This window comes from Perca fluviatilis, chromosome 14 (genome assembly GCF_010015445.1).
Source record: "Perca fluviatilis chromosome 14, GENO_Pfluv_1.0, whole genome shotgun sequence".
NCBI lineage: Eukaryota > Metazoa > Chordata > Actinopteri > Perciformes > Percidae > Perca > Perca fluviatilis.
Genome location: NC_053125.1, coordinates 1,749,519 through 1,774,918, shown reverse-complemented (window position 1 = coordinate 1,774,918; position 25,400 = coordinate 1,749,519). Strand labels below are relative to the sequence as shown.

General features: G+C 40.9%; 1 protein-coding gene across 2 annotated transcripts; it reads left to right on the top strand.

Annotated features, from left to right (window-relative positions):
• aco1 (aconitase 1, soluble) lies at positions 1-25,400 on the top strand. 2 transcript variants are annotated; one of them, XM_039822828.1, is made up of 21 exons: positions 1-125; positions 2,106-2,238; positions 2,331-2,499; positions 3,645-3,782; positions 3,952-4,021; positions 4,359-4,542; positions 5,288-5,427; positions 5,579-5,750; positions 7,448-7,548; positions 7,951-8,067; positions 8,775-8,934; positions 9,061-9,196; positions 10,808-10,892; positions 11,999-12,155; positions 19,802-19,926; positions 20,000-20,104; positions 20,391-20,533; positions 22,226-22,373; positions 22,555-22,677; positions 23,385-23,570; positions 23,653-25,400. In XM_039822828.1, the coding sequence occupies exons 2-21, from the start codon at positions 2,130-2,132 to the stop codon at positions 23,767-23,769; spliced, it is 2,685 nt and encodes an 894-aa protein (XP_039678762.1). In that variant the 5' UTR covers positions 1-125; positions 2,106-2,129; the 3' UTR covers positions 23,770-25,400. The 2 variants fall into 2 exon arrangements, with proteins under 2 accessions (XP_039678762.1, XP_039678763.1); XM_039822829.1 differs by having other exon boundaries at positions 27-125; positions 2,078-2,238.

Here is a 25,400-nt window from a genome sequence, read left to right as displayed (position 1 = left end):
TGTTGTTGTTGCAGCTGGCAGCGGACCATATTGGAACCAGGAGCTCTTGTATAAGACTAGCCTGCTGACAGTGTACAGATAACACACGGCCGTGCTCTGCGGTATCTCCTCTGCTGCACACATAAGTAAGTACTTAAAATCCGATCAGATTTAATTAACTGTCTCATAACATATCTTCCATTATCTTTAGAGTGAACAATAGAGTATTGTACTAAAATCCCCCTTTTGCTGTCATGCAGAATAGTTGAGTCGTAGGCAAACGTTAGCTAACTTTTGCTCCCACATTCCAAACCTGTATTCGTTTATACCATCGTGCTAATATTATATGTGAATTGGCCACTAGAAATGTTTAAAATACTGTCCATTTGTATTTTGTGTTTTTTTTTTGTTTTTTTTTATACAAAATGTATGCGTTTGTAAATATTGTCGTCTGACCAAGTAGCTACGTTACGTTAGCTAATGCTAACTTCTGTTAGAAGGCCATGTTACAGGTTTGGACATGGGAAGGGAAATATGAATGAACAGATTGCGTTGAACACCATTATGTAAAAGTAGTTTATTAGATTTTTTTCAAATGGTACCATTTTAATGGTAATTTACGAGCTGTTTTGTATCTATAATAGTGTAAACATGTTTTTTTTTTCTTTCACAAAACTCTTTTGTAAGTTAACCAAATAAAGTAACATTCTCATAATTGTACAAACAGCCATACAAGGACAGTCTTAACTGGCAGGATTCGGATTTTACATCAGTTAGCTACCTAAACAAGACTACAAATCTAAACAGACTTTAGGCACACTAGGTTTGAACCCCAAACATATAACATTAGAGCCAGCCTAGTCGTTATAATTTCATTTACAAATGATGAATAAAATGAATATTACTATTTCTTATTGCCATATTAGACACATGTTTAAGCACTGGTGCTGGTTGTTCTGGCTGTGTTACATCAGTAATGTCAGAATCATAAATTGACTTTGCACTTTGCAGCAGACCTTTAGCCCTCCCTTCAACAAAATATGTGGGAATTCAGGATGTGAAGGCCCAGTCAAGTGCTCCTTTTTATCATTCAACTCTCACACACATACCGTCTCTCGAGGAAATTACTTGTAGTAGAACCGTTTTCAACAAGTAAAGCTTGTTGAACATTCAGTTGCACTTTATCATTTTTAAAGTTTTTTTTTTTTTTTATCAGATTGCTAAAGATATTTAGTTATGTAAGGTTTGGAAAACATGGGCCAAGAGTTCACTAACCCTCAGGCTAATCCATTTCCACACTGAATATGGAAAGACTACAGATTGTAGACTAGGGCCTCCTGCACACTGCCTGCATGGTGTGAGCGGGGCGTTTCTTCTGCGTGTCAGTTGCGTGGCGGCTGCGTGGCGTTTTCTCTTTCTTTGCACACCAGAAACGTGTCTGACGCGGCGTTGCTGCTGCTAGCCTTGTCTGTACACGTGTTTCCCATTGATAAATATATACTGATCTGATTACAGCAAAGACAACGTCGGCAGTATTGACGGCAAAATAGGCTACAGAATATTTCGTTCTGTATTGACAGGTGCAATATTTGAAAATAGATTCTTTTTGATTTTTTTTAAATTGCATTTATATCTGCACACAAACCTAGAGACGTTCAAACATCAAAATGTCATTTATTAATGTATTTGTGTCAAAATGACATATAAACATATTTTCGTATTCTATTTTGCCTGGAAACGCTCCCAACACGCTTGCGTGACAAATAGGCATCGGTCTTATTTCTAGCGTGCATGCGTTTTCGGCGCGGCTCGAGTCGCGCCTGAGACGTGCGTGTTACGCAGGCAGTGTGCAAGCTCTAACCTGTTAACATGGGAGCCGAAATAAAAATGGACACGCCACGCAGCTGACACGCTCACGCCACGCAGCCAGTGTGCAGTAGGCCTAGGCCTTGTAATTTGGCTCCTTTAAAGACCTACTACATCCCCAATTTATTAATTTGGTCTGCATGTGCACTTAACATGTTTGAAAGGTAGAGTAAAAAACATAAAATTAGACTAATGAGAATATTTGTTATTTCTTGTTTGGTGTTATCAACAGGTGTTTGTTGCTTATATTTGTGCTTTAGATCTGTACTGACACACAGAGGAGGATGTCTGCGACTGTGAATAATCCCTTTCAACATATAGTTGAGCCTCTGGACCCCACTGACCCAAATAAGCAGTTTTACAATCTTTCCAAACTCGGAGATCCAAGATATGGTAACATAAATTCTTGACTCAATGCAGATATGAAACCTCTTGGCAGGGTAACTGAATAGTTTTAGTGATTTTTGAGGTTCACTGTTCCTCAGATCATCTGCCCTTCTCCATCCGGGTTCTCCTGGAGTCTGCGGTCAGGAACTGTGATGGGTTTCTGGTAAAGCGCTCAGATGTCGAAAGCATCCTCAACTGGAAGCAGACCCAGACTCAAACTGTGGAGGTACCATTCAGACCAGCTCGGGTCATCCTCCAGGACTTCACGTATGTGGACACTATTCATTTACATTTAATGTCGGAGTTTGTCCATAGGTTTTTGAGCAACGGATGGAATCCTTCACAACGGACTTTTTTTGGAACCCCTAGAATTTAAATTCAGATGGAACTCCATCAATTTTAAACTTTTAAAATAACCCTGGTGATGTCATAGTGATGTCATCAGGATAATCTTGGCTTGGCTACTACAAATTCAAACAAAAAGCCTGCGTTACATACTGGCATTTTGGAGTATTAAAGACCCCAAGGTTGTTTATCAGGCAGAGAGTCTCTAATGTAAAGAGGATATTGAGGTGCATTGTGGGAAATGTAAGATTCAGTGTTTTTGCAGGTTGACCCTTACCAGGGACTAAATGTCAGGACATCCTCTCTTGCTTTGGTTTTAGCGCCACAATTTATTTTTTGCAGCATTAAAGGGTAGAGCTGGGCAATATATCGATATTATATCAACGTTGTGATATGAGACTAGATATCGTCTTAGATTTTGGATATCATAATATGGCATAAGTGTTGTCTTTTCCTGGTTTTAAAGGCTGCATTACAGTAAAGTGATGTACTTTTCTGAACTTACCAGACGGTTGTAACTGTTCTATTATTTGCCTTTACCCACTTAGTCATTATATCCACATTACTGATGCTTATTTATCAAAAATCTCATTGTGTAAATATTTTGTGAAAGCACCTTTAGTCAAGACTACAATATCGTTGCGGTATCGATATCGAGGTATTGGGTCAAAAATATCATGATATTTGATTTTCTCCATATCGGCCAGCCCTATTAAAGGGTAACTACCTTTTTTTTATTTTTTTCTTCTCAACCTGGACTCTATTTTCCTATGTTTTTTTATTTAAGTGACTAATGGGAACAACAATCTTTGACATTGGTCCAGTATAAAGCGAGATCGCTGCAGTGGAGAAACAAGCTACAATGTAAGTTAATAGGACAATTGATCAGCTTGTATTTACCTTCACAAAAGGGCTGAGCCCATTCGGAAATACGGGAGCCCAGAGGGGAACGTCGGCGGATGTTAAGGAGAAAAGCAACTTTCATTTAAACAAGTTGACGTTAACTACACAATTGTGTTACTCGATAAAATTGATACCTATGCTATGTCTCTGAACTCTCCTTGTAGTGGTGTCCCTGCAGTGGTGGACTTTGCTGCCATGCGTGATGCAGTGATGAAACTAGGTGGTGACCCAGAGAAGATTAATCCTGTTTGCCCTGCTGATCTCGTCATTGATCATTCCATCCAAGTGGACTTTAACAGGAAGTAAGACCAGGTTCATCAAACTCTTTCCACCATCAGTTCAAAGATACTGTTTCATCCTCCATATAGATCCAATATGATCATCCTCTCAGTTTCTGAGGCTTTAAAACTTGTGATACCATTTGTTTCTTTCTCTAAAATGTAAACGCACTTGCTCTTTCTCCTTTTTTAGGTCTGATAGCCTTCAGAAAAACCAGGACTTGGAGTTTGACCGCAACAGAGAGAGATTTCAGTTCTTAAAGGTTTTTTTTTATTTTTTTTTTTTTTTTTTATATATATATATATATATATATATATATATATATATATATATATATATATATATATATATATATATATATATATATATATATATATATATATATACTTTATTAATCCTGCAAGGGGAAATTCCAATGTTTTTCACTCTGTTGTTATTACACACAGGTCTGAATTACACACACATGCTCAGAACCTATACATGCACTAATGGAGAGATGTCAGAGTGAGGGAGCTGCCCATGGAAAGGCGCTCCGAGCAATCAAAATGAAAAGATGTCGTTAACCCTGTTAATATGTTGCCTTTCTTCCTTCTGCCCAGTGGGGCTCTAAAGCCTTCAGGAACATGCGGATCATTCCTCCTGGTTCGGGGATTGTTCACCAGGTCAACCTGGAGTACTTGGCTCGAGTGGTTTTTAACTATGCTGGGTACTTCTACCCTGATAGCCTGGTGGGCACCGATTCCCACACCACAATGATTGATGGGCTGGGAGTCCTGGGCTGGGGTAAGACAATGTCTTGTTTATGTCTGTTTCAAACATTACATATTCAGTTGTGCGTCATACATCTTGGTGGGAGACTGTAAACCAGGGATCACAGAGGAAGTGGTTTCCAGTCAAAAAAATGTAGAATTGATGTGATCTTACAACCCAGAATGTCCTGTTTACATTACATTTAAGGCTATCAGACATAGGTATCTACTGTACAAAGAATAGACAAGCCTCTGTTTTCAACAGTTTTCAATGTCGGATAAGCCTCTAGCTAACAGTTTCGCTTTGCCAGACCCTCCTCCAGGGGGTCCTCCTTCAGCGCGCTACTCCAGGGTCTGGCTACTCCACATAGCATTCGGGGATAGGAGGAAAATATGCTCTAGTTTATTGGCATTTCTTTAAACGAATCAGAATCTTCATGGGCGGTGCTAAACTCTGTACAGAGCCGCTGCAAAATAGTTGTGCGAGAGAAAACTCCGATAGGACAGATAGTCTAGCTAGCTGTCTGGATTTACCCTGCAGAGATCTGAGGAGCAGTTAACCATAGTCCTCAGAAATTCACTGGAGTTTATAACGCCAACACAAAGGAAGAGGAAGGGGACAGAAAATGCATGCATCCGATGGAATTTCTTGCAATCCCGGAAGTTGAACACAAAGGATATAGACTAGCTGACAGATAACATGACAATGACCAAATAAAATGACTTGAATTGATGATTGATCATGAAGTTCTTAATTATATTTATCATAAAACCCTCAGGTGTGGGTGGAATTGAGGCGGAGGCTGTCATGCTGGGTCAGCCAATAAGCATGGTCCTGCCTGAGGTGGTGGGATACAAGCTGTCCGGGACCCCAGACAAGTTCATTACCTCCACTGACATTGTCCTCACAGTTACTAAGGTAATTAGAATCACTTTTACACACTTTACACAATGTAATAATGAATGTAAAATAATCTGAGTATGCATAAACATGTTTGATTATTTTAGGGTTATTTCTGTTGTATTGAGCATCATATTCTGACATTCTCCCTCTCCCCTTGTGTTCTCAGCACCTCCGTCAGGTGGGTGTTGTTGGGAAGTTTGTGGAGTTTTTTGGCCCAGGTGTTGCTCAGCTGTCCATTGCTGACAGAGCCACCATTGCCAACATGTGTCCAGAGTACGGAGCCACAGCAGCTTTCTTCCCCGTGGACAACGTCAGCATTCAGTACCTCAAGCAGACCGGTGGGTGCCATGCTGTAGAATATGGAGATAATGTTGCATGAGAGGCTCAGGTGTTAAGAAATAGATGTAAAGCCAGTTTTTTTTTTTTTAAACATGCAACACACTTAATAATTACTAAATACATGATTACAATAATATTGTTTTTACCTTTTAAACTGATAGTATTAACCAGTCAAAATCTGTGAAACTGTTAATAAATAACATTCCTAATTTGATTTGCCCCCATTTTGGGAGTTTTAAAAGCAACTTGCACTTCCTAACTTATCGGTGTACCAACATTCCACAAATGCCTTGTTCAATATAGGGCTGCAACGATTCTTCGAATAACTCGAATAATTCGATTACAAAAAATCCTCGAAGCAAAATTCTTTGCCTCGAAGCTTCGTTAAATCAATGTAATTAAGGTTGTACGGCTCACTGTGTTTCCGCACGGAGGATTATTACTAGCGCACAAGAGGTTTGCGCTTCTGCGGACACAAGACTGACGGCCCAGATTATAAATGAAGGAAGACGAAAATAGCGAGGGTCTAATAGCGAGGGTCTAAAAGGGAGAGACAGGCAAGAGAAAACGACAGAAAGTTTGGGATCATTTTAAGCTGCAAACATGCTGCTACATCACCTCCGTAACAAACCTCCAGTGTACTCATCCATTCCACGGAGCCAACCCGACACAAGGTAGCTAACGTCTGCTGCTCTCGTCCACCGCGCTGTTTACACAACTAGCCTGCAGCATGCTATTTTACTAATAGCGATGTTTTACACAACTAGCCTACAGCATGCTACTCTGCTAATAGCATTGTTTTACACAACTAGGCAACAGCATGCTACTCTGCTAATAGCGATGTTTTACACAACTAGCCTACAACATTCTACTCTGCTAATAGCGATGTTTTACACAACTAGCCTACAGCATGCTACTCTGCTAATAGCGATGTTTTACACAACTAGCCTAGATCATGCTACTCTGCTAATAGCGATGTTTTACACAACTAGCCTGCAACATGCTACTCTGCTAATAGCGATGTTTTACACAACTAGCCTACAGCATGCTACTCTGCTAATAGCGATGTTTTACACAAGCTAGTCCTGCAGCATGCTACTCTGCTAATAGCGTACTTTAAAAAAAAAAAAATTTTTTTTTTTTTAGAGCTTCTGAAAATGTGTCCCCCAGAACAGTGTAGTTGAGTAGCCCTGCTGTAAACCCTCTGGTCAGTGAACAGCTCTTTTGCATATCCAGTGCAAAGAGCCAGAGGCAAGAAGGGGAATTGGGTGAAAAATATTAACATTTGGGCCACCAAAAATGTACTATTGAAATATATTTATTTTTAAGGGTCTTGGAATTTGGCAATACATTTTTTTGCTTTTTCTAAAAAAGGAAACCAGTCTTTTGTATATATACAAGCGACAGGTTTCCTTTTTTTTTAGTAAACAGCAATAATAAATATTTACTATTGCTGTTTACTAAGTATTTCTTACTAAGTATTTCTTATCCGATTACTCGATTAATCGATGGAATAATCGGTAGAATATTCGATTACTAAAATAATCGATAGCTGCAGCCCTAGTTCAATAACTGAATTACCTCCATAGAAGTTCTGGCAAAACGTGACCTCCAGTTTGCAGCCAAGTATAAAGACCCCTCTGATTTATCACAAGAAATTCTTTTCAGCGTTTTGTTTCCATTTTTTTGTGTTCAGGGAGAGAAGCAGAGCAGCTGGCCTACATTACAAAGTACCTGAAGGCAGTTGCCATGTTCAGAGACTACAACGATGTCTCTCAGGATCCAGATTACACTCTGGTCAGTCTCCACATCATTTTGACGTTTTAGCAGTTTTTATTATAGGAAGGTCGATTTAACAGTTGCTTTTTAAAAGGTAAAATGGTGTTTGTATTTGTGCCAAAAAGACACAACAGAGTAACTTGCTCATATCCTGATTATAAGTAAAACCATACCAGGTTGTCAAGATTTTTTTTCTTCCTTTTTTAGAAGCAAGTTGTGACATAATACTAAACACAAAAACATAATAAAAATAATAAAATAAATGAGTTGTTTAAACATAAGACTACTAACAGTTTCAACAATAAATGTGTATGCAGAAAAGTATAAATTGGCAAATTATGATGTTTTTATCTATTTATTTTTAAAGAGTGAAGCAAAGATATATGAACTACCGGTATATCCTGATCTCCCCCCTCTCAGGTTGTACAGCTGGATCTGAGCACCGTGGTTCCATGCTGCAGCGGCCCCAAAAGACCTCAGGACAGAATTGCTGTGTCTGACATGAAAACCGACTTTGAAACCTGCCTGGGAGCAAAGGTCGGTACCAGTGCGCTCTCATGCATCACAGAAGAATCAAGAATTTTGGAATTCAAAGGTTTATTTGTCCCATTCACCAACATGTAATGTGGAATGCTCCTAAGGCTGTCTAAAAGACTAGTGTGGGAAAAAAAAGGATAAACATTCAACATAAAATATGATAAACTATGTACAGGCCATCACACTAAAGAAATTCTAAAAAATTCTAATTTTCTAATCACTTGTCAGAAGGGTTGGGAATAAATGTCAGTACTTTTTGGTACGGACTGAAATGTGTCTGTAGTACAGAAAACACAAAAAGCATTGAATGTTGAAAGATTTGTCACCTTGCTTACGTGAGATAGTTTGGGATTTTAAACAAAATTTTGTCAATGTTAGTCTTATGTATATGGGTGCGTTCTGGTTAGAGATTTAAGATTTGATTTTAACTGTTTAAACTCACGTTCTTTTTTTTGTTGTTGCATCTTTTGTAAAATAAAATGTAGTTTGCAAATCTAATCTAAGCATAAAGTATAGTTTTGGAATTATTACAAAAACTCAAATATTGTATTGGGTCAAGTATAAAAACAACAACAACACAAAGCCCTATTTTTTTTTTTAACCAGTTATAGCTTGAACGTGTGTTCACGACTCAATTGCTGTTACTTCCAGGGTATTGTCTGACTCCACAAAGTAACTTGTTTCATGTTGGTCTCTGACATTTTCAGCAAGGTTTCAAGGGTTTCCAGGTGGCTCCGGAGCGTCACGGCACTGGGGTCCCCTTCCAGTTTGATGGGAAAGAGTATACGTTAAGCCACGGCTCTGTGGTCATCGCTGCCATCACCAGCTGCACCAACACAAGCAACCCATCCGTCATGCTTGGAGCCGGTGGGTGTACAGGACTTCTCTTAATGGCATTTGTGGGATACCCTAGGATTTGGGCAGGTGTATTCTAGTCTAATGTTTACTCCAGATATTTGACGGAGTTGTAAAAGTGCAATGCTTTTCTTTCAGGGCTCCTTGCAAAAAAAGCAATAGAGTGTGGCTTGAGTGTGAAGCCGTACATAAAGACCAGCCTGTCACCAGGCAGTGGCGTGGTCACCACCTACCTAAAGGAGAGTGGTGTTATGGACTACCTCTATCAGCTGGGGTAAGCTGCTCACATTCCTCTTTCAGCCAGTTGTCTTTATGTGTGGATAATCCAAACATGTTCCATGGGAACTTCAACAATGTCCACTTACTAGCTTTTTTTTTACTTAGATTTTATAACAAAATGTTCTCTGTCGTGGATATAGCTCAAAAACTCATCGCTTACTTGATTAAGTTCCATACTTTTTGACAACTGAGCAAACTTCACTGTATCTGCTGAGGAAGACTGTGAGATGCAGTTTAAGCTATGGAAAATGTTGGCCAATAAGTAAAAGGAAATTGCAATTCTAAACTACCTCTAACTACATCTGGGTTAAAAATCTAAGGCCCCGTTTATACGAGAACGCTCGCGGGTGAGAACGTAAAAATATTTTATCAGACGTGCCTTTAGTTTAGACGGCGTTTTTTGGGCTTAAAAATGCAAAAAAGTGAAACCAGTCCGCAGGTCTGCAGCCTCTATTGTTGTGGTGGCTGGCGACCCCATATTTCGTTACATAAATCAAAATATAGAGTGATTACTCGCCCCTGTCCACTCCACCGTTGGGTATCCACAGCCTGCCTATACTTGGTCCGGATAGCTTTCAGCTTTGATGATATTGGACTTTTACAGATAGCGTCTTTCTCGTGTGGGTATGACGTCCCTCCAGGTACAGGACACCGCTGAAGAAATCTATATATTTTACTGGCAGGACTCCCAGTCCACGCCCTGTTGTGCCACCTCCTTGTCTGTCCAGACAAAATTGTCAGCTTTCATGTTTTGGTTTGGCACTACTAGGGAATATGCGGAATAAAAAGTGAGAGCGCAACGCCACTTTTGCGTTTTCTCTTCAGATCGTTTCCATCTAAGCATACTCTAAATTAAATCGATCAGAAATCTCAATACATAAATTGGTGGCTACCTCACAAATCATTTATTGGCCGGGTTTCATAAACAGTATATTTTACGTAATGTCAGAGTAAGGGTGGAAAATATTAACTAAAATCCGTACTCACTGTATAAGTAATGTAACATCAATTCCAGTATATATTATGATATATGAAACATTAAAAGAAATGATATTGAGACACTGTTTATAGATACAATTACATGTTGATGAATGTCTCTATTGACTCATCCAATACCTGACAAATGAATGCACTTAATCACATTGATACAAAAATCCTGTATATCCAATATTGCCATAACTGGTGACCGGGGAGACGAAGCCTTCTGAAGCCACTGAAACGACTAAATTGTGCTAAAAATAATTCGTTATCATGAAGCATTTGATACTGTGAGAATGGTGACATCTGCTGGGCAATCCTTGTTATTGCATTTGTATGCAAGTATTTAATCAAAGACTACAATAATACTAAGTTTAAGTCTCACTGCTGTCATTATTAATTAAAGTAAAGTTAGCACTATTGGACTGACCACAGAGTTTATGGCTGTGCTTTAAACACTTCCCTATGATACAAATGTGACATAACCAGGCCTCTCTCATGTGAGTTTTTTTTTTTTTATTATTATTATTATTTTTTTTGTCACATGGTCCAGTCAACGGAAGTTAGTATGAAGCACTTTGAAGATATTTGCTTACCTTGTAAACAATCATTTTGTCTTCCCTGTTAGCTTTGAGGTTGTTGGCTATGGTTGCATGACCTGTATAGGCAACAGTGGGCCACTCCCAGAGCCGGTGGTGAACGCCATAACCCAGGTACTAAGAGGCTGATTCATCAGCCCTACTGTCATTTAAAATCTCAAAGCACACATGAGCTCTTTTTTTCTTCCTTCTTCGTCTTTTGTTTCCTCCCAGCACGTTTCACTCTTTATGTTCTGTCGTAACAAGAATATTAAAGGAGAAATCCGGCGCAAAATGAACCTAGGTGATAATAACGTGTACCGAGTTGACCGTTCTCTGGGATTTGTTTTCATGCTAATCAAATGTGACCAGTTTCAGCGCAAACCGCTGATTAGCTTATAACGCTAGTCGTCGGTGCACAGGTAAAGTAAAAATAAATCTCTAATTCTATACCACAAAAAATGCTCAAAATAGCACCCCACTTCCACGGTAGCATAATGAGGGTCCCTACATGTAAACCGAAGCATTGAGAACTTTGTAAGTGTACAGACAGTTTATTAAAAAGACAGATTATAAAGACCGTACCGTTCATGTATACATGCGGGCACCATCTGGGGAAAACCGCCAAGACCAGTCGAGTGACGAACGCTGTGTAACCAGTAACATAGCTCAAGCACGGCGTTCGTGGAAGTGTGGCGTACCGTGGAAGTGGGGTGCTACTTTGAGCCGTGTTAGTGGTATAGAAATAGCGATTTCTTTTTACTTCACCAGTGCCCCGGCGACTAGCGTTATAAGCTCATTAGCGGTTTGCGCTAAAACTGGTCACATTTGATTAGCATGAAAACATATCCCAGAGAACGGTCGACTCGGTACACATGTGTTATTAACCCCTAGGTTCATTTTGCACTGGATTTGTCCTTTTTTAAAGGCTTAGTGCCTTTTAAAAAGGACAAACCCACCTTTGCTCTCTTTATTTTTGTTTGCCTGTTACTCTTTTCCTGATTTGAAGTATTTTGTCTTTCTTTTTTTACAAGCTATGTAGATACATGCTTCATTTCAAAATATAAATGCATAAATTATTTTCTGTCATGTACTCCTTTGATTTATTTAAATGACCACGCACATTAATAAACATTACTGTAAACATGCCAGTGTTAGCCAGCTGGCTAAGTTTAAACTGTAGTCCTTTGGTGAGATGCTTTAAAACCATTTAAGGTGTTTGCATTCATTTGTGTTTTTAGGGAGATCTGGTTGCTGCAGGTGTCCTATCAGGGAACCGAAACTTTGAAGGGAGAGTCCACCCCAACACCAGAGCAAACTACCTGGCTTCTCCACCACTAGTCATCGCCTATGCTATAGCCAGCACTGTGAGGATAGACTTTGAGAAAGAGCCCGTTGGTGAGTTTTTATTTTTTTTTTTAATATATTTTGGGAGTAACTACCCTGAGAACAATAAGTCACACATTGAATAAAAACAATACTAGTCATTATGTCCAACAGTTAAGCATAAACGTTTGAAGTGTTTCCGGCCCTCTGTTGCCTGCTCCTCATCTCTGCTTGAGGCTCGAAGCTACTTTAGCTGCTACTGGCATAAATGACGTTCGGGGAGCTTTCACAGCGGCGTGGCTGCGGCGTTTCCAGGGTTTATCAGTACAGTTAATTTCCACGACAAGACCACCAGCAGCCTGCTACTACTAACGATATCCTCTGAGCCTGACGTGAGGCGTTGGCGCTGTCATGCACGCGGCGCACAACTTCATGAGGGGGACTACCTGGACAGGGTGCCCAAGTAGAACCTATATATGAAAACACTGCTCTGATTCTGCTGTATCACCCTCTGGTTTTTGTTCTTTTTTACTGTCCATTGTGAGTCTGACAATGTTGCAGGAGTGCAATGCCAATTCATCAGTGCTGTACTTGTTTTGATTGATGAACTGGTATTTTCGTGACGTGATTAGTAGTGACTACAAAAGCGCAGCCCGTCTCGGTGCCTTTCCAGCAGACACTCGGAGAACCCGTCAGTAGTTGCCCATGTCTGCTTAGCCCTGGCTGTCAGCACCACAGGCATGCGTCACTGTGCATGCTAGTTACACTGAGTGGTTATGGTCTGTCAGTGTTTCCACAACCCCTCACACTCGTCATTACACAGTACAGCAACCTAGCAGAAATTGAGGGTGTATAAGCTTTATAAGCCGTGCCTTTCTTTGCATCTCTCCTCTTCACTTTATGTGCAGCCCCGCCCCCAGTGACGCACACACACTCTCCTGCAACATGGAGAGACATAGCACCGGTCCACACTGCTTACATTTGTCTATAGTTTATATATGTATACGTATTTTGTTAAGCATGAGTGGAAAACCTGTATTTGTACCAGTGTTTTCGCTGGAAACATTCTGTTGTTGCGGCCACGGCGGGGAAAAAAACATGGAACAACAGTAGTTAGTGGACGTAACTAACTTAAGTTGTAGCGTGTAAGATGGCACCTGCCTGACCCGGGCAAGAGCTGTGACCCATGGCTAGATTATCATAGTTCATAAAAATGCAGCGTAGTGACGATACAGACATACATGAGACATATGTAGCGCCGATGCGCATTCAACCCTCACCGGACCCATTCATAATGACAGGGTTTTTCCCGGCTCAGAATGGGCCTTTGGTGGGACACACATGAAGTGGAAGGTCTGTGGGGTCCTCCCCCAGGAGATTTTAAGGGTCAAAGACTTCATTTCCATTCTGTTACATCAGTGTTTCTCAACGGGGGCGGTACCGCCCCCCAGGGGGCGTTCAGAAGATGATGGGGGGCGTTGGAAGCATTATTTTGGAAAGGGGGGCGTTGAGGTGCCCTTGGGGGGCGTTAGTTTGAAAGCTAGTTTAAACCAAAGATTCACAATAACAATACATGTTTACACTTAAACTATTAAAAAAATCCATGGTCTGCAACATTAAAAGCTGCCAGTTTACAGCACTGCGACTGGACGAGACGGGTATCCTAACTCTTCTGTCAGCTTTATTTGGCGCAGCTCCGTGCTGCCTTCATGGAAACGGGCAGTAAGAGCATCGTCTTAAATGAGCTCTGTAGCTACTACGTGAAGCTGCGTTCAGGCAAACAGTCAGCTGTTCCCCAAGCTTCCGGCCAGTTCAGAGCTTGTGTTTGGGGTTTTAAAACTTTTTTATGGAAGCGATAGAGGCAGTGATGTCACTGTTTACTGTACGGGTCTCTCACACCTCCACAAAACACAGCACGATGTGGGGTTGCATTTCTCCAAAAAAGAAATTTCTGCTATTTACTCGCAAGACAGGCGATAGCAAACCTAGACTCTTCTAACCTAGACTCTTCTAACCTAGACTCTTCTAACCTAGACTCTTCTAACCTAGACTCTTCTAACCTAGACTCTTCTAACCTAGACTCTTCTAACCTAGACTCTTCTAACCTAGACTCTTCTAACCTAGACTCTTCTAACCTAGACTCTTCTAAGCATTAAAAAAAGGGCTCTCACTAACTTTCAAAGGTTGTAAACTTATTTCCATTCGGCAGTAGGTGTCATTCTTCAAGTCGTTTGTCATCACCAAAATACTTGTGTGTGTTTGTGTGATCCTTCTGCTTTTACCTCTTGATAAGTGCCAGCTTGTTTTCCGTTGGAACAATTCGATTTTAGATTTGAATGAAAAATAGATTTGAATGTTAAATTGCTAGCTGTTTTTGATTGGCTACGGTTGGTGTTTGTTGTAATAATAATAATATTAATAATAATAATACATTTAAAGCCATTTCATGACACCCAAGGTCACTTCACAAACAAAAAAGGAGATTCAAATTCTAGTCATCTTCTAAAGGTGCTGAGGTTCACACCATGCAGCAGGTCTTTTGATAATACCTAATTATAGTTTGAATGTTACATATCTAGTCGTTCTGATTGGCTGCTTTTATTTAATTTGAATGTCAAATGGTTGCATTCTTTTTAAAAACCTGTAATTATATATACATTCTATTCACATGGCTTTTTTGATACCTGGGAAACTAATACATGTGGTGTTTGTCATTCAGTGATTTTGATTTTTTGATTATTTTTTATAACAATAGTAACAACAATAATAGGCCTATATTAGGGCGTAATTATTAATATTCGGGGCAATTAGACTACATAATATTTGATGGGGGGCGTTAGGGACCTGGATAATGGATAGGGGGGCGCTGGCACAAAAAAGGTTGAGAACCACTGTGTTACATTTTAGGCACCAATTTATGGTGCCTAAAATGTTTTGACTACACTTGACCTCAAAGTCCAGTTTATTTCATTTATATGCTATAGCTTAACTGGCTTGTGTAAAATATAGCAGATGAGAGGGAGGCTAGCTGCTGAAAATCAGACGTTTTGGCACTTGTGATTTTCGTTTTGGCGCCGGCTAAATCCTCTTTGGGGGTCACCAAAACTTTCCCTATGCAGGAAAATCCCTGAATGAGTCAGCTCTGAGAGTAAAGACTCTACTCTGCAGTGTAGTTAAGACACTTTACTGATAAACCAGAGAATTGTACAGTAACAATCTGCTTTATGGTATAAGGCCGGTTACGCACTGCACGCGTCTCGCGAGCGTGGCGTTTCTGTTGCGTCTCAGCTACGTGTCAGCTGCGTGGATTTTTCTGTGTCCTACACACCAGAAGCGTGTCTGACGCGGCGCTGCTCCTACTGCTAGATACAGGGAGGGCTGATCTCGGGACATAGCGCCGACAGATTCAAACTCTGAAAAATGGGTAAGTGGGCTGATGGTGTAGCTGTAAAGAGCCTACAGCCTATCTGATGTTGGACCGTCACTCACGTTGGTATCGTCGCCTATCCTACTACCCTTTTATATATAGCCTACTGATTTGATTAAAGCAAGACAACATCGGCAGTATTGACTGCAAAATATGCTACAGAATATTTCTGTTACAGAATACAGAATACAAAATACGTATTCATACAGAATACGTTCTGTATGACCAGTGCAACATTTGAAAATATTTTCTCTGAAATTTTGTATTACATTTATATCTACTTTGATGTCAAAACCTAGACTTTCAAACATGAAGATGTCATTTATTAATATGCATTTGTGTCTAAATGACATATAAACATATTTTCCTATTCTATTTTGCCTGGAAACGCTTCCAACACGCTCGCGTCTCGCGTGAAAAATAGGCGTCGGTTCTATTTCTAGCAGGCGCGCGTCTCAGGCGCGTCTCGAGCCGCGCGTCTCACGCCGGCAGTGTGTAAGCTCTAACCTGTTAACATGGGAGCCGAAATATAAACGGACACGCCACGCAGCTGACACACTCGCGCGACGCGTGCAGTGTGTAACCGGCCTAAGAGAGTTTTTGTATCCTAAACTTGTCCATCGCATGCTCACCTTCTTGTCTTTGAGCCTCGCTCTTAGTCTCTCCCTCCCTCCCCCCCTCTCTCCCTCCCTCTTTTAATTAGTCTGTTAATGTTGTTGAAAACAACTTAAGGAGCTTTCTTACAGATGGGCCTTTTTTTTTTTATAACAGGATATTTATTTTAGATCATTTTTTGTGTTGAAGCTGTATATTTTCAATCAGGGAAGGAAACCCTGTCTTTGCATTTGATTTTGATGACCGCCTGTTTTAATAAAAGTGCTTGTGACATCTCATATGTGGCTTTGACTTACAACTGAACATTTAGCCCACTTTGTAAAAAAATACCAAGATATATATTGTTCATTCAGCCGAAAACCCAGCCCTAAGCCAAATGTAAAATGTAAAAGTGTATTTTCACAATGGGATGCTGTTGGATTGGCTAAGGTCTTTGGATTGTAAAATGAAATTTGCCCATCAACACTGTTATAATCTGATTTCCCAAACTGTTGACATTTAAAAAGATGCCTTTCAGGGTTAGTCTGTGAATGTAAGACTGACTATTATGGTTGCAATGTGTCTGAATGTCAGTTTAAAGGGGACCTATCATGCGCATTTTCAGGTTCATACTTGTATTTTGGGTTTCTTCTAGAACGTGTTTACATGCTTAATGTTCAAAATACTTTTATTTTTCTCATACTCATACCCATGGCTGCTGCACCTGTATTCACCCTCTGTCTGAGACACTCTCTTGTAGCGCCTGTCTCTTTAAGCTGTCCGCTCCACTGAACCAAATAAACCGTCCTCCACTCTCTCTCCACTTTAAGAATGAGAAAATGCAAAAGTGACTGACTGTCAACCACTTTTTAAGTCATGACAACCAAATACACAACAGAGTGAGTAGCCATCTACAACATTTTCTCAGGCAGCGCATCCCGTCTTCTGCCTCACTGCTTGCTGCGGGAGACATGACTTCGCCGTTAGGAGAGCAGGCAGCAGCTCTAGCTTTCTTTTAGTTTTAAACCAAACAAAAAAGGAGAGCTAGTAGAGACCATGTACCAAGTGGTTTGTAAGCTGTGCAAAACCAGCCCAACTGATAAACCAGTTAGGACTTAAGATGGAAACACAACAAATCTCCCATTTTAAACTGCATCCAACAGAATACGCTAGTCTGCCACCACAAAGAGCAGCTGGACCTAAACTCCTACTGAAGTGAGCAATTAACCTTTCACAAAGACAACAAAGTATAAACTTAACGGTCAACAGTGGCGATACTGTACTGTAGTTATTAAATTGACAGGCCAATGAAAGCAATCTGGCCATTTGTCTCAGGGTTCTATGGCCGTGGGACTCGTGAGTGTTTTTATTTTTATTTTTTTTTAACCCCCTCGATGTAGCACAAGTAGACTTTAAAATATAAAGTCTATAATTATTGCTTCTGTCAGATCATTTATAGATCTCACGTTTCTGACTGCACATGATGGCAGCTTAATTTTACAGAGAAGAGAGAAAAGAAACTGCGCGACTATACTTTGTTGCTGCAGGACACCGTCAGCTGTTGCACGAACTCTTGGGTAGTTCAGTGCTTGTGTTTAATTGTTTACCCTCCATAGTGTTTTAAACATTCTTGTGACAGCGATAGTGATGTTGCCTGTTTACTATACGGGACACTCACACACCGCCTAAAAACACACTGACTCATGCTTGTTTTGCAGAATGAGAGGATGTTTGAAGTTTGCTGTTCCGCAAAGTGGACACACTGTGTCTTCAGCAAGCCGCTGGTTCAGGTTTTGGGAGTTTGTGAGCACATCATAGACAGCTCTCACAAGAAAGCTAATGTCATTTCCTTCCTTTTCCCATAGCTCTTTCCAGCTGAATTTCCTCTTCCCAAAGTCCTTGTTTTGCCCGCTTTGGCACTTCTTACGATGTCCTGCTGTTGCTGCCGTTTCTCCACCACTGAAGGCCAGATTATGCTCCTGCGTTATATTGACGCCGTGGATATGTACGTAGTTACGTGTAGGTATGGACCTTTCGCCCTAGCCTGACTTGGCACCTCTTAAAAAATGTAACTACACGTCGCGTGACAACTCTGATTTATCGGTTTGGCCATTGCATTTTCCACTACTCATTTCCGGGTTCTCCTTCTTTATAAACCTAAAATCAAGGAGAGAGTTAACTTTTCCTGCTACCGCTTTTCCCACCGTGGTCAGAAAGAACAGGGGAGACACTTTCTTTCACTGTGCCTCTGAGTCGGTACTTGCTTCAAAGCTAATCCCTGTCACTCTCTCCCCCGCTCTACTACACACTCCCCACGCATACACACATGCTGGCCCTGCTATTCTTTTTAGGTTATTTTTTTTAGGCATTTTTAGGCCTTTATTCACAGGACAGCTGAAGAAATGAAAGGGGAGAGAGGGGGAACAACATGCAGCAAAGGGCCTGGAGTAAACCTCTATATATGGGCGCCCATTCTACCAACTGAGCTATCCGGGCGCACCCTGCTATTCTCTTAAAGAGATACGCAAGAACTACGCAGACACCTGTACACAAGTATAAACCCTTAGGCCAGCTCTGTGTGGAGCCCCATCAGAGGCATAAATCCCTCGTAATACTTGCCTTTGCTGAAGAGTTGTCGCTTTTAGCCAAAATAGCCTGTTTGAAGTTTAAACCCATGTCGAGACCCTCTTGACCATGCTGCATTTTCCCAACAATGTCAGCATGCTTGAGTCCAGTTTTTGCCTGCTGAACTCCCTAAGCCGGACACCACTTCCCCTTCTGCTGCTGCAACAGGTGGTGCAGATGCCCGGATAACCCAAGATCCCGAAGATTATTCATCCCCAAGAGAGGCAGTTCCAGGGCTCCTTTTGTTATACAAGTGGACGCTGCTTAGAGATCTTGGCAGTCCCAGACACTTTTTAGTGAGGGAACTGACCTCCCTTGCCAGTTTGAATCCTGAGTGATGGGGACCTCGTAGACAGTCAGTGGCCACAACAACTGAGGGTGCAAACCAAACGGTAGACAAGAGTTTAAGGTTTCGTATTTCACTTGATGGTTTCTTCTCTCAGCTACTTAGTTTGCGTTACTGAGATTTGCATCGTACCACCGTCCCAAGCTCTTAACTGGCGCTTTTAATACAGTCAGAATATGTTTGCCGTCCAGAATCAGAATCTTGAAGTACGAAATAAAAAGTTCAACTCTATGGTGCAAACATAAAAACACATTAAACGAAGAACATAGAGCTGAGATTGTGAAGATGGTAAAAAGGCTTAAAACTAGTAAATGGTCAAATGATTTAGTAAAATAGTTTCCTCGTATTGCATATTGTTGCATATGTGCAGGTGTGTAGCAGCATCAGTGGATGTGCCGACCTATACCGCCTCCCAGGGGGCAATAGGTCGAAGAGGTGATGGCCAGGATGGGTGGAGTCTTTGATGATAGTGGCTCTGCTGAGGTAGCGAGAGTCTACACTGAACTTCCAGTCTACCAGTCTTCCCTTTACTACAGAAATGCTTCTAGACTTGCTTAGCCATGACTCTTCTTTGGAATTTGTGTGATGTCCTCAGGTTAGCCTTGGTATTGGAAATTACATTTGTTTGAAACTTTTTTTTGATTTTCAATTTTTTGTGTTTAGCTTCACAGCACAAAATAACTTTTGTGTTTGACATTTTTATTTCTGCCCTCGTGTCCTCTGTAGCCATTAACTCTGAAGGCAAAGAGATTTTCCTGAGGGATATCTGGCCCACACGGGAGGAGATCCAGGCTGTGGAGAGAATGTTTGTCATCCCATCCATGTTCAAAGAAGTCTATGAGAAGATTGAGGTACTGTAACCTTTATGGCAAGCAAGCATTCCGACAGTGTAATGTGGACGTGTGACTTACTGTTTTGTTGCAGAAAGTGAATGAACGCTGGAACTCTCTGGTTGCTCCCTCTGACAAGCTGTATACCTGGGACCCCAAATCAACCTACATCAAGTCACCACCGTTCTTTGATGGTTTGGTAAATATGAAATATGTACCAATCGGTACATCCCTCTAAACACATGCAACAACTATAATTACTTAAGTCCAAGGCTGCCATTAAGTCATTTCATCTAATACAAAATGTATTTTCCACTTATGTGCTCGTGATAATTTAGAGCATTATATTTTTAAAGCTACCTCCAAATTGCAATGCCAATGAAAATGCCGTTGGCAGATAATTATCAGTGTATTCTGAAACGAAACGGCTACGACAATGGAAATAAATGTCAAATTGACATTTTTGTTGTTTTGTCTTTATTCAGACCAAGGAGCTGAAGCCACCCAAGTCCATACATGACGCCTACGTGCTGCTGAACTTTGGAGACTCTGTCACCACTGACCACATTTCTCCTGCTGGGAACATCGCCAGGAACAGCTCCGCAGCACGCTACCTGACCAACAGGGGGTGAGTGACCTCACTGCTTTTAACAGTTCATGTGAGCTTTAAAGGGTAACTACCGTTTTTTTTTTTTTTTCTCAACCTGGACCCTATGTTCCTATGTTTTTGTGTCTACGTGACTGATGGGAACAACAATCTGTGACGTTGGTCAAACATAGGAACATATGGTCCAGGTTGGAGAAAGAAAAATGGTAGTTACCCTTGAGTCTTACTAAAAAGCAACAGCCAATCATTCTTGAATTTATGAAAAGGATATAAAGAGACAAATTTGCTGTGACAACTACAACTTTCCAGTTGAACTTTAAACTTAATTAGTCTCCAAAGGGCAATTGATTTAGCAACATAAAACAAACATGAAATAACATTAATCAGGGCAACACCGAATTAGCAGCACTGCATCAATGAACAAGCACTAAGAACAATAAATATATCCCGTTATCCCCCTACATAAAAGTATGACCAGCATAGCATCATAATCGAGGTCAAAAGCGAGATCAACATGAACATCATCCCACAGGTAGGTCCAAATATTCCTGAAGTACCTCAGTCTCCCTGAGTTTAGTAGAGTAATGGCTGTGGAATGTCCTCTTCACCACCGGGCTGTTATACAGAACTGACAGGCTGGTCTGCTGGGCATCTTTTGCTGCGTGTATTCACTATTTTAGCCTGTGTGCTCTTGGATTTGATATCTAGACGTACCAGCAGATAATAGGAAAATCTTAAAATTTGATTCAACTTTCAAAACAAAGTTTACATTTGGGACTAGGGGTGTAAATCACACGTTTTATCATGATACAATATATATTGATTCTTTGGACGATACAAGATTAACTGATTTTACAAAGTCTGCCGTCATACGATTTCAATTCAGGCTGCTGCGACCGAGACGATTCATAAGCCCATTTAACACAACCAGTTACATTTACATATATTTACAAAAAGCAACTAAAATGTGATTTGACCATTTTATTGCTGAGCTCTTCCAAACATTAAAATCAAAAACTACTTTTTAATAAAAAAAGAATGAATATAAAGTGTAAATTTAAAAAATAAAGGCGATCTTAAAGATGTCGATACGTATCGATAATAGTGGATCGTTGAGGATTGAATCAATATATCTATCCAGATCGATGTATGGTCATACCCCTATCAGGTAACTGCCAACATGAAACTTGGTGAGTTCCGCAAGGCAGGAAAGTCACTGTTGCCCTCTTCTACAAGCCATTTCAGTGTTCCATTCAAAAGTGGGACTGTTATCGGAACATGGGTATTTATTACCAGGGTACAAGTGACCAAAATGGGTTTCCTCAGGAGGGTGGCTGGCGTCTCCCTTAGAGATGGGTTGAGAAGCTCAGTCATCCGTGAGGAACTCCTGAGTAGAGCCGCTGCTCCTTGGCTTCAAAATATATTTTTTTACCCGTTAAACAACTCTTTTTGCAGGTACCCGACAGGGAGCAGTATTCTGCACAGGGCCGTGACAATACACTACTGTCAGACTTTGCACCTCAGTCAAAAGATCAATACACCCTGATTTAGAGTGAAACACTCACTTCAGTAGGTTTAATTATAACCCACTGAACAGGAAATGTTGCTATCTAGTTTGCATTTGTCCTTTTATCTCCTTCCTGATGTCACAGTTAGGATGCGGTGTGTCCGTCCATTAAAGCTTTCTCCTTCACACTTTTTGTCTTCCGACAGTTTGAGCCCTCGTGACTACAACTCGTACGGCTCGCGTCGAGGTAACGACGATGTCATGGCCAGAGGGACGTTTGCCAACATCCGCCTCTTTAACAAGTTCCTCAACAAGCAGGCGCCACAAACCATTCACCTGCCAACTGGAGAAACGGTCAGCGTGCAGCACCTGCGTTCTCGTATCTCAACGAAATGTGTTTGCTTCAATTTTCTTTGTGTCAACAAGTAGGGATGCTGCTTCTGTTTGAAGACCTTGGGGTTGCCTCACATCATGTTATCTGGACGGGCTATTTTTACATGAACTAACTCTTGCATATTGCGCCCTGTTTGTCCAGCTGGATGTGTTTGATGCTGCAGAGAGATACCAGCAGTCCGGCGTCCCTCTGCTGGTTCTCGCAGGGAAGGAGTACGGCTCGGGCAGCTCCAGAGACTGGGCAGCTAAGGGCCCCTTCCTACTGGTGAGGATCAACATTTTCTCTCTGGTCCAGCTACAGGTAGCACTAAGGTTTAATGAGATATAACACGTGTAGATCAGTACTCAATTGCTGCTAATATGAGCAGCGAGTTAACCTCTACAGTTAGAACATAAAGTACCAGAACTTTGAAAGGCCTCAGCAGTTAAATGTGACTGTTAAATGACTGTGCTGCAGGAAGCAGTTTCAGTCGGCACCATTAGACCTGTAGCCAAAACTGTCCCTAATGCTACTGCTAGGAAGGCAGCAACTCATAATGAGAAAGTGTCAAATTAGTAAACTTTAATTTTGTATCGGTCAATCGATCCATTTTATGTCGCTTATCCGATCCAGGTGTTAAATACTACTGCAGGGAGTACTGTAAAAAAAAAATTAATTTAATAATACATACCTCTAGGCCTTATTGTCCCTACTGGTTTTCCATTATGCTTTCATACTTTAGCCAGTATGATCGTGAAGCGCCTGCATTCTATGTGGTTTTAAAGGGTCTTTAAAAGTCTTACATTTAGGTGAACCCTAATTGATTTTTTTTTTTTTTTCTTCATATCGTGGGGTCAAAGTCAACGGACCTTTTGGACAATAGGGATACATGTAGTTGTCATGGGGATAGCTGAGTTGTCGTCATAATTGGTCATGTGATGAGCTGAATAAAGCTGTTTTTAATGGTGAAAAATGAACGGTTTTGTTTTCAGGGTATTAAGGCAGTTGTGGCAGAGAGCTATGAGCGGATCCACCGCAGTAACCTAGTTGGGATGGGAGTGATTCCTCTGGAGTATTTAGAAGGAGACACCGCTGACAGCCTGGGACTGACCGGCCGAGAGCGCTACACCATCCTCATCCCCGAGCAGCTCACGCCCCGGATGATAGTCGACGTCAAGGTTCGTTGTTGGATTGAGCAGGGACACCATTGCACTGCTGAGGTAATGTGATGCTTGATGTTGTCTGTCTTTGCCGTCACAGCTCGACAGCGGGAAAACATTCCAAGTGCGGATGAGATTCGACACGGACGTGGAGCTGGCGTATTTCCGCCACGGAGGCATCCTCAACTACATGATCCGCAAGATGTCCGAAAACTAACACGCCAAGTACAGCACGGAGCCAGAGCAACACGTGTCATTTTCTAATTCTCAGCTGCAGTCTTAACATGACAGCAGTGTAACGGTTTACAGAAGAATAACGTCCAATCAATGTCCATGTACAGCCATTTACAAAGAGTTGATTTACAGCCAGAAAACACCGATGTTCTATTTTTTGAGAATGCTGCTACTTTCTTTAGTCGCTGAACAGACCTGTGTGGGGGGGAGGGGATATATATATATATATATATATATATATATATAAACATAAACACACACAGTAGATGCCATTACAACGTGGGTCTTATTTTTGTCTTTTAGGTCTTTATCAGTTATGATTATATTTGTTTGCCACTCTCTAGAGCTGTTAGGATTCCAGCCGCTGTGCTCAGTCAGTAGTACTACATGTAGGTTATCCCGTCAACCCCCCAACTGTTTCTATCCTTTTGGTGGGAATGTTCTCCTTGTTTCATTAGTGAATATTGCATTGGGTTGCTATATCTACATAGTTGCATTCAGTGTGATAATGCGTTGTGATCACAGTGCGCAGAAGGGTTACAATGGAGGTGGTGTTGTTAGATGAGCTCTTTTCAATATGCTTCCATATGTTTTTCATTCTCAAAAATCTCTACCAGCATCAGAAAACACAAATGGCCAATCACAGTAGCCGCCGTAGCCCCTTAAAGCAGAAGAAAGACTTACATCTAGGCATGGGCCGGTTACCGGTTTCAAGGTACACCAAGGTTTCAAAACCACTAACATTTTCTGTCAAACCGTTCCTAAGGTATGAGCTGTTTTTTCATGATTCTTCAAGGACAGAAAGTGCAGTTTAGAAATCCCTCTCCCTTGTTTTTCACCCAGACATTTCAAAAATAATACATTTATAGCTGTCATTGCAATACCGTGAACCTGTGGCATTTTTGTCAGAATCTCTCTTCCATCTTCAGCTGCTATGTTCAAGGTTCCCTGGGGAGTTTTGGACCTTTTTAGTAGCAATATAGAGAAAGGTTTTTGTGTAGCTCCTGTGCATGATGTGACGCGATACATATTCCAGTTAATAGTTTGACACTATTCCACTGATCAACAGGTGGCAGTAATGTGCAAATATATACAACAAAGGCAGGGAAGAAAAAGTTAGGAACCATTGATTAAAAGTCCACAGCAATGCCTTAGTTAGAAATGACGAAAAGACCCATGTTGTAATAATGCTGAAATCTTCTTTTAAAAATAAGGACCATGTTGAGATTCAATAATATATTATTCTTGACTTTGAGTGAACTTTATTTACATATCAGCTTTTAAGCCAATACAGATGAGAAGTCCTTGATGTGTTCAGAAATCCAGATCTTCCATGACTGTGATGAGGAAGATCTTGTGATATGATTGAAAGCTCCAGAGAAGCTACTGTATGGACCATGTGGTGAGGTTGTTAACTCAGGGATTATGTCGGTTATAATATTGGTGGTGCAGGACCCTTTTTAAATCATAAAGGAAGAAATTGAGTGTGTACTAGAGGTGTGAATCTTCACTGATCTCCCGATTCGATTACGATTATCATGTCTTCGATTCGATATCACGATGCATCAAATAAATTGTTCTATTAAAGCCATGTAGGATATTTAATTCATAGCT

Excerpts from the sequence above, each read along its gene's own strand:
- aco1 (XM_039822828.1), top strand. The coding sequence starts at position 2,130 with ATGTCTGCGACTGTGAATAATCCCTTTCAACATATAGTTGAGCCTCTG. Across the intron at positions 5,428-5,578 it reads TTGTCCTCACAGTTACTAAG|CACCTCCGTCAGGTGGGTGT; the intron begins GTAATTAGAATC and ends TTGTGTTCTCAG. Across the intron at positions 22,678-23,384 it reads CTAAGGGCCCCTTCCTACTG|GGTATTAAGGCAGTTGTGGC; the intron begins GTGAGGATCAAC and ends TTTTGTTTTCAG.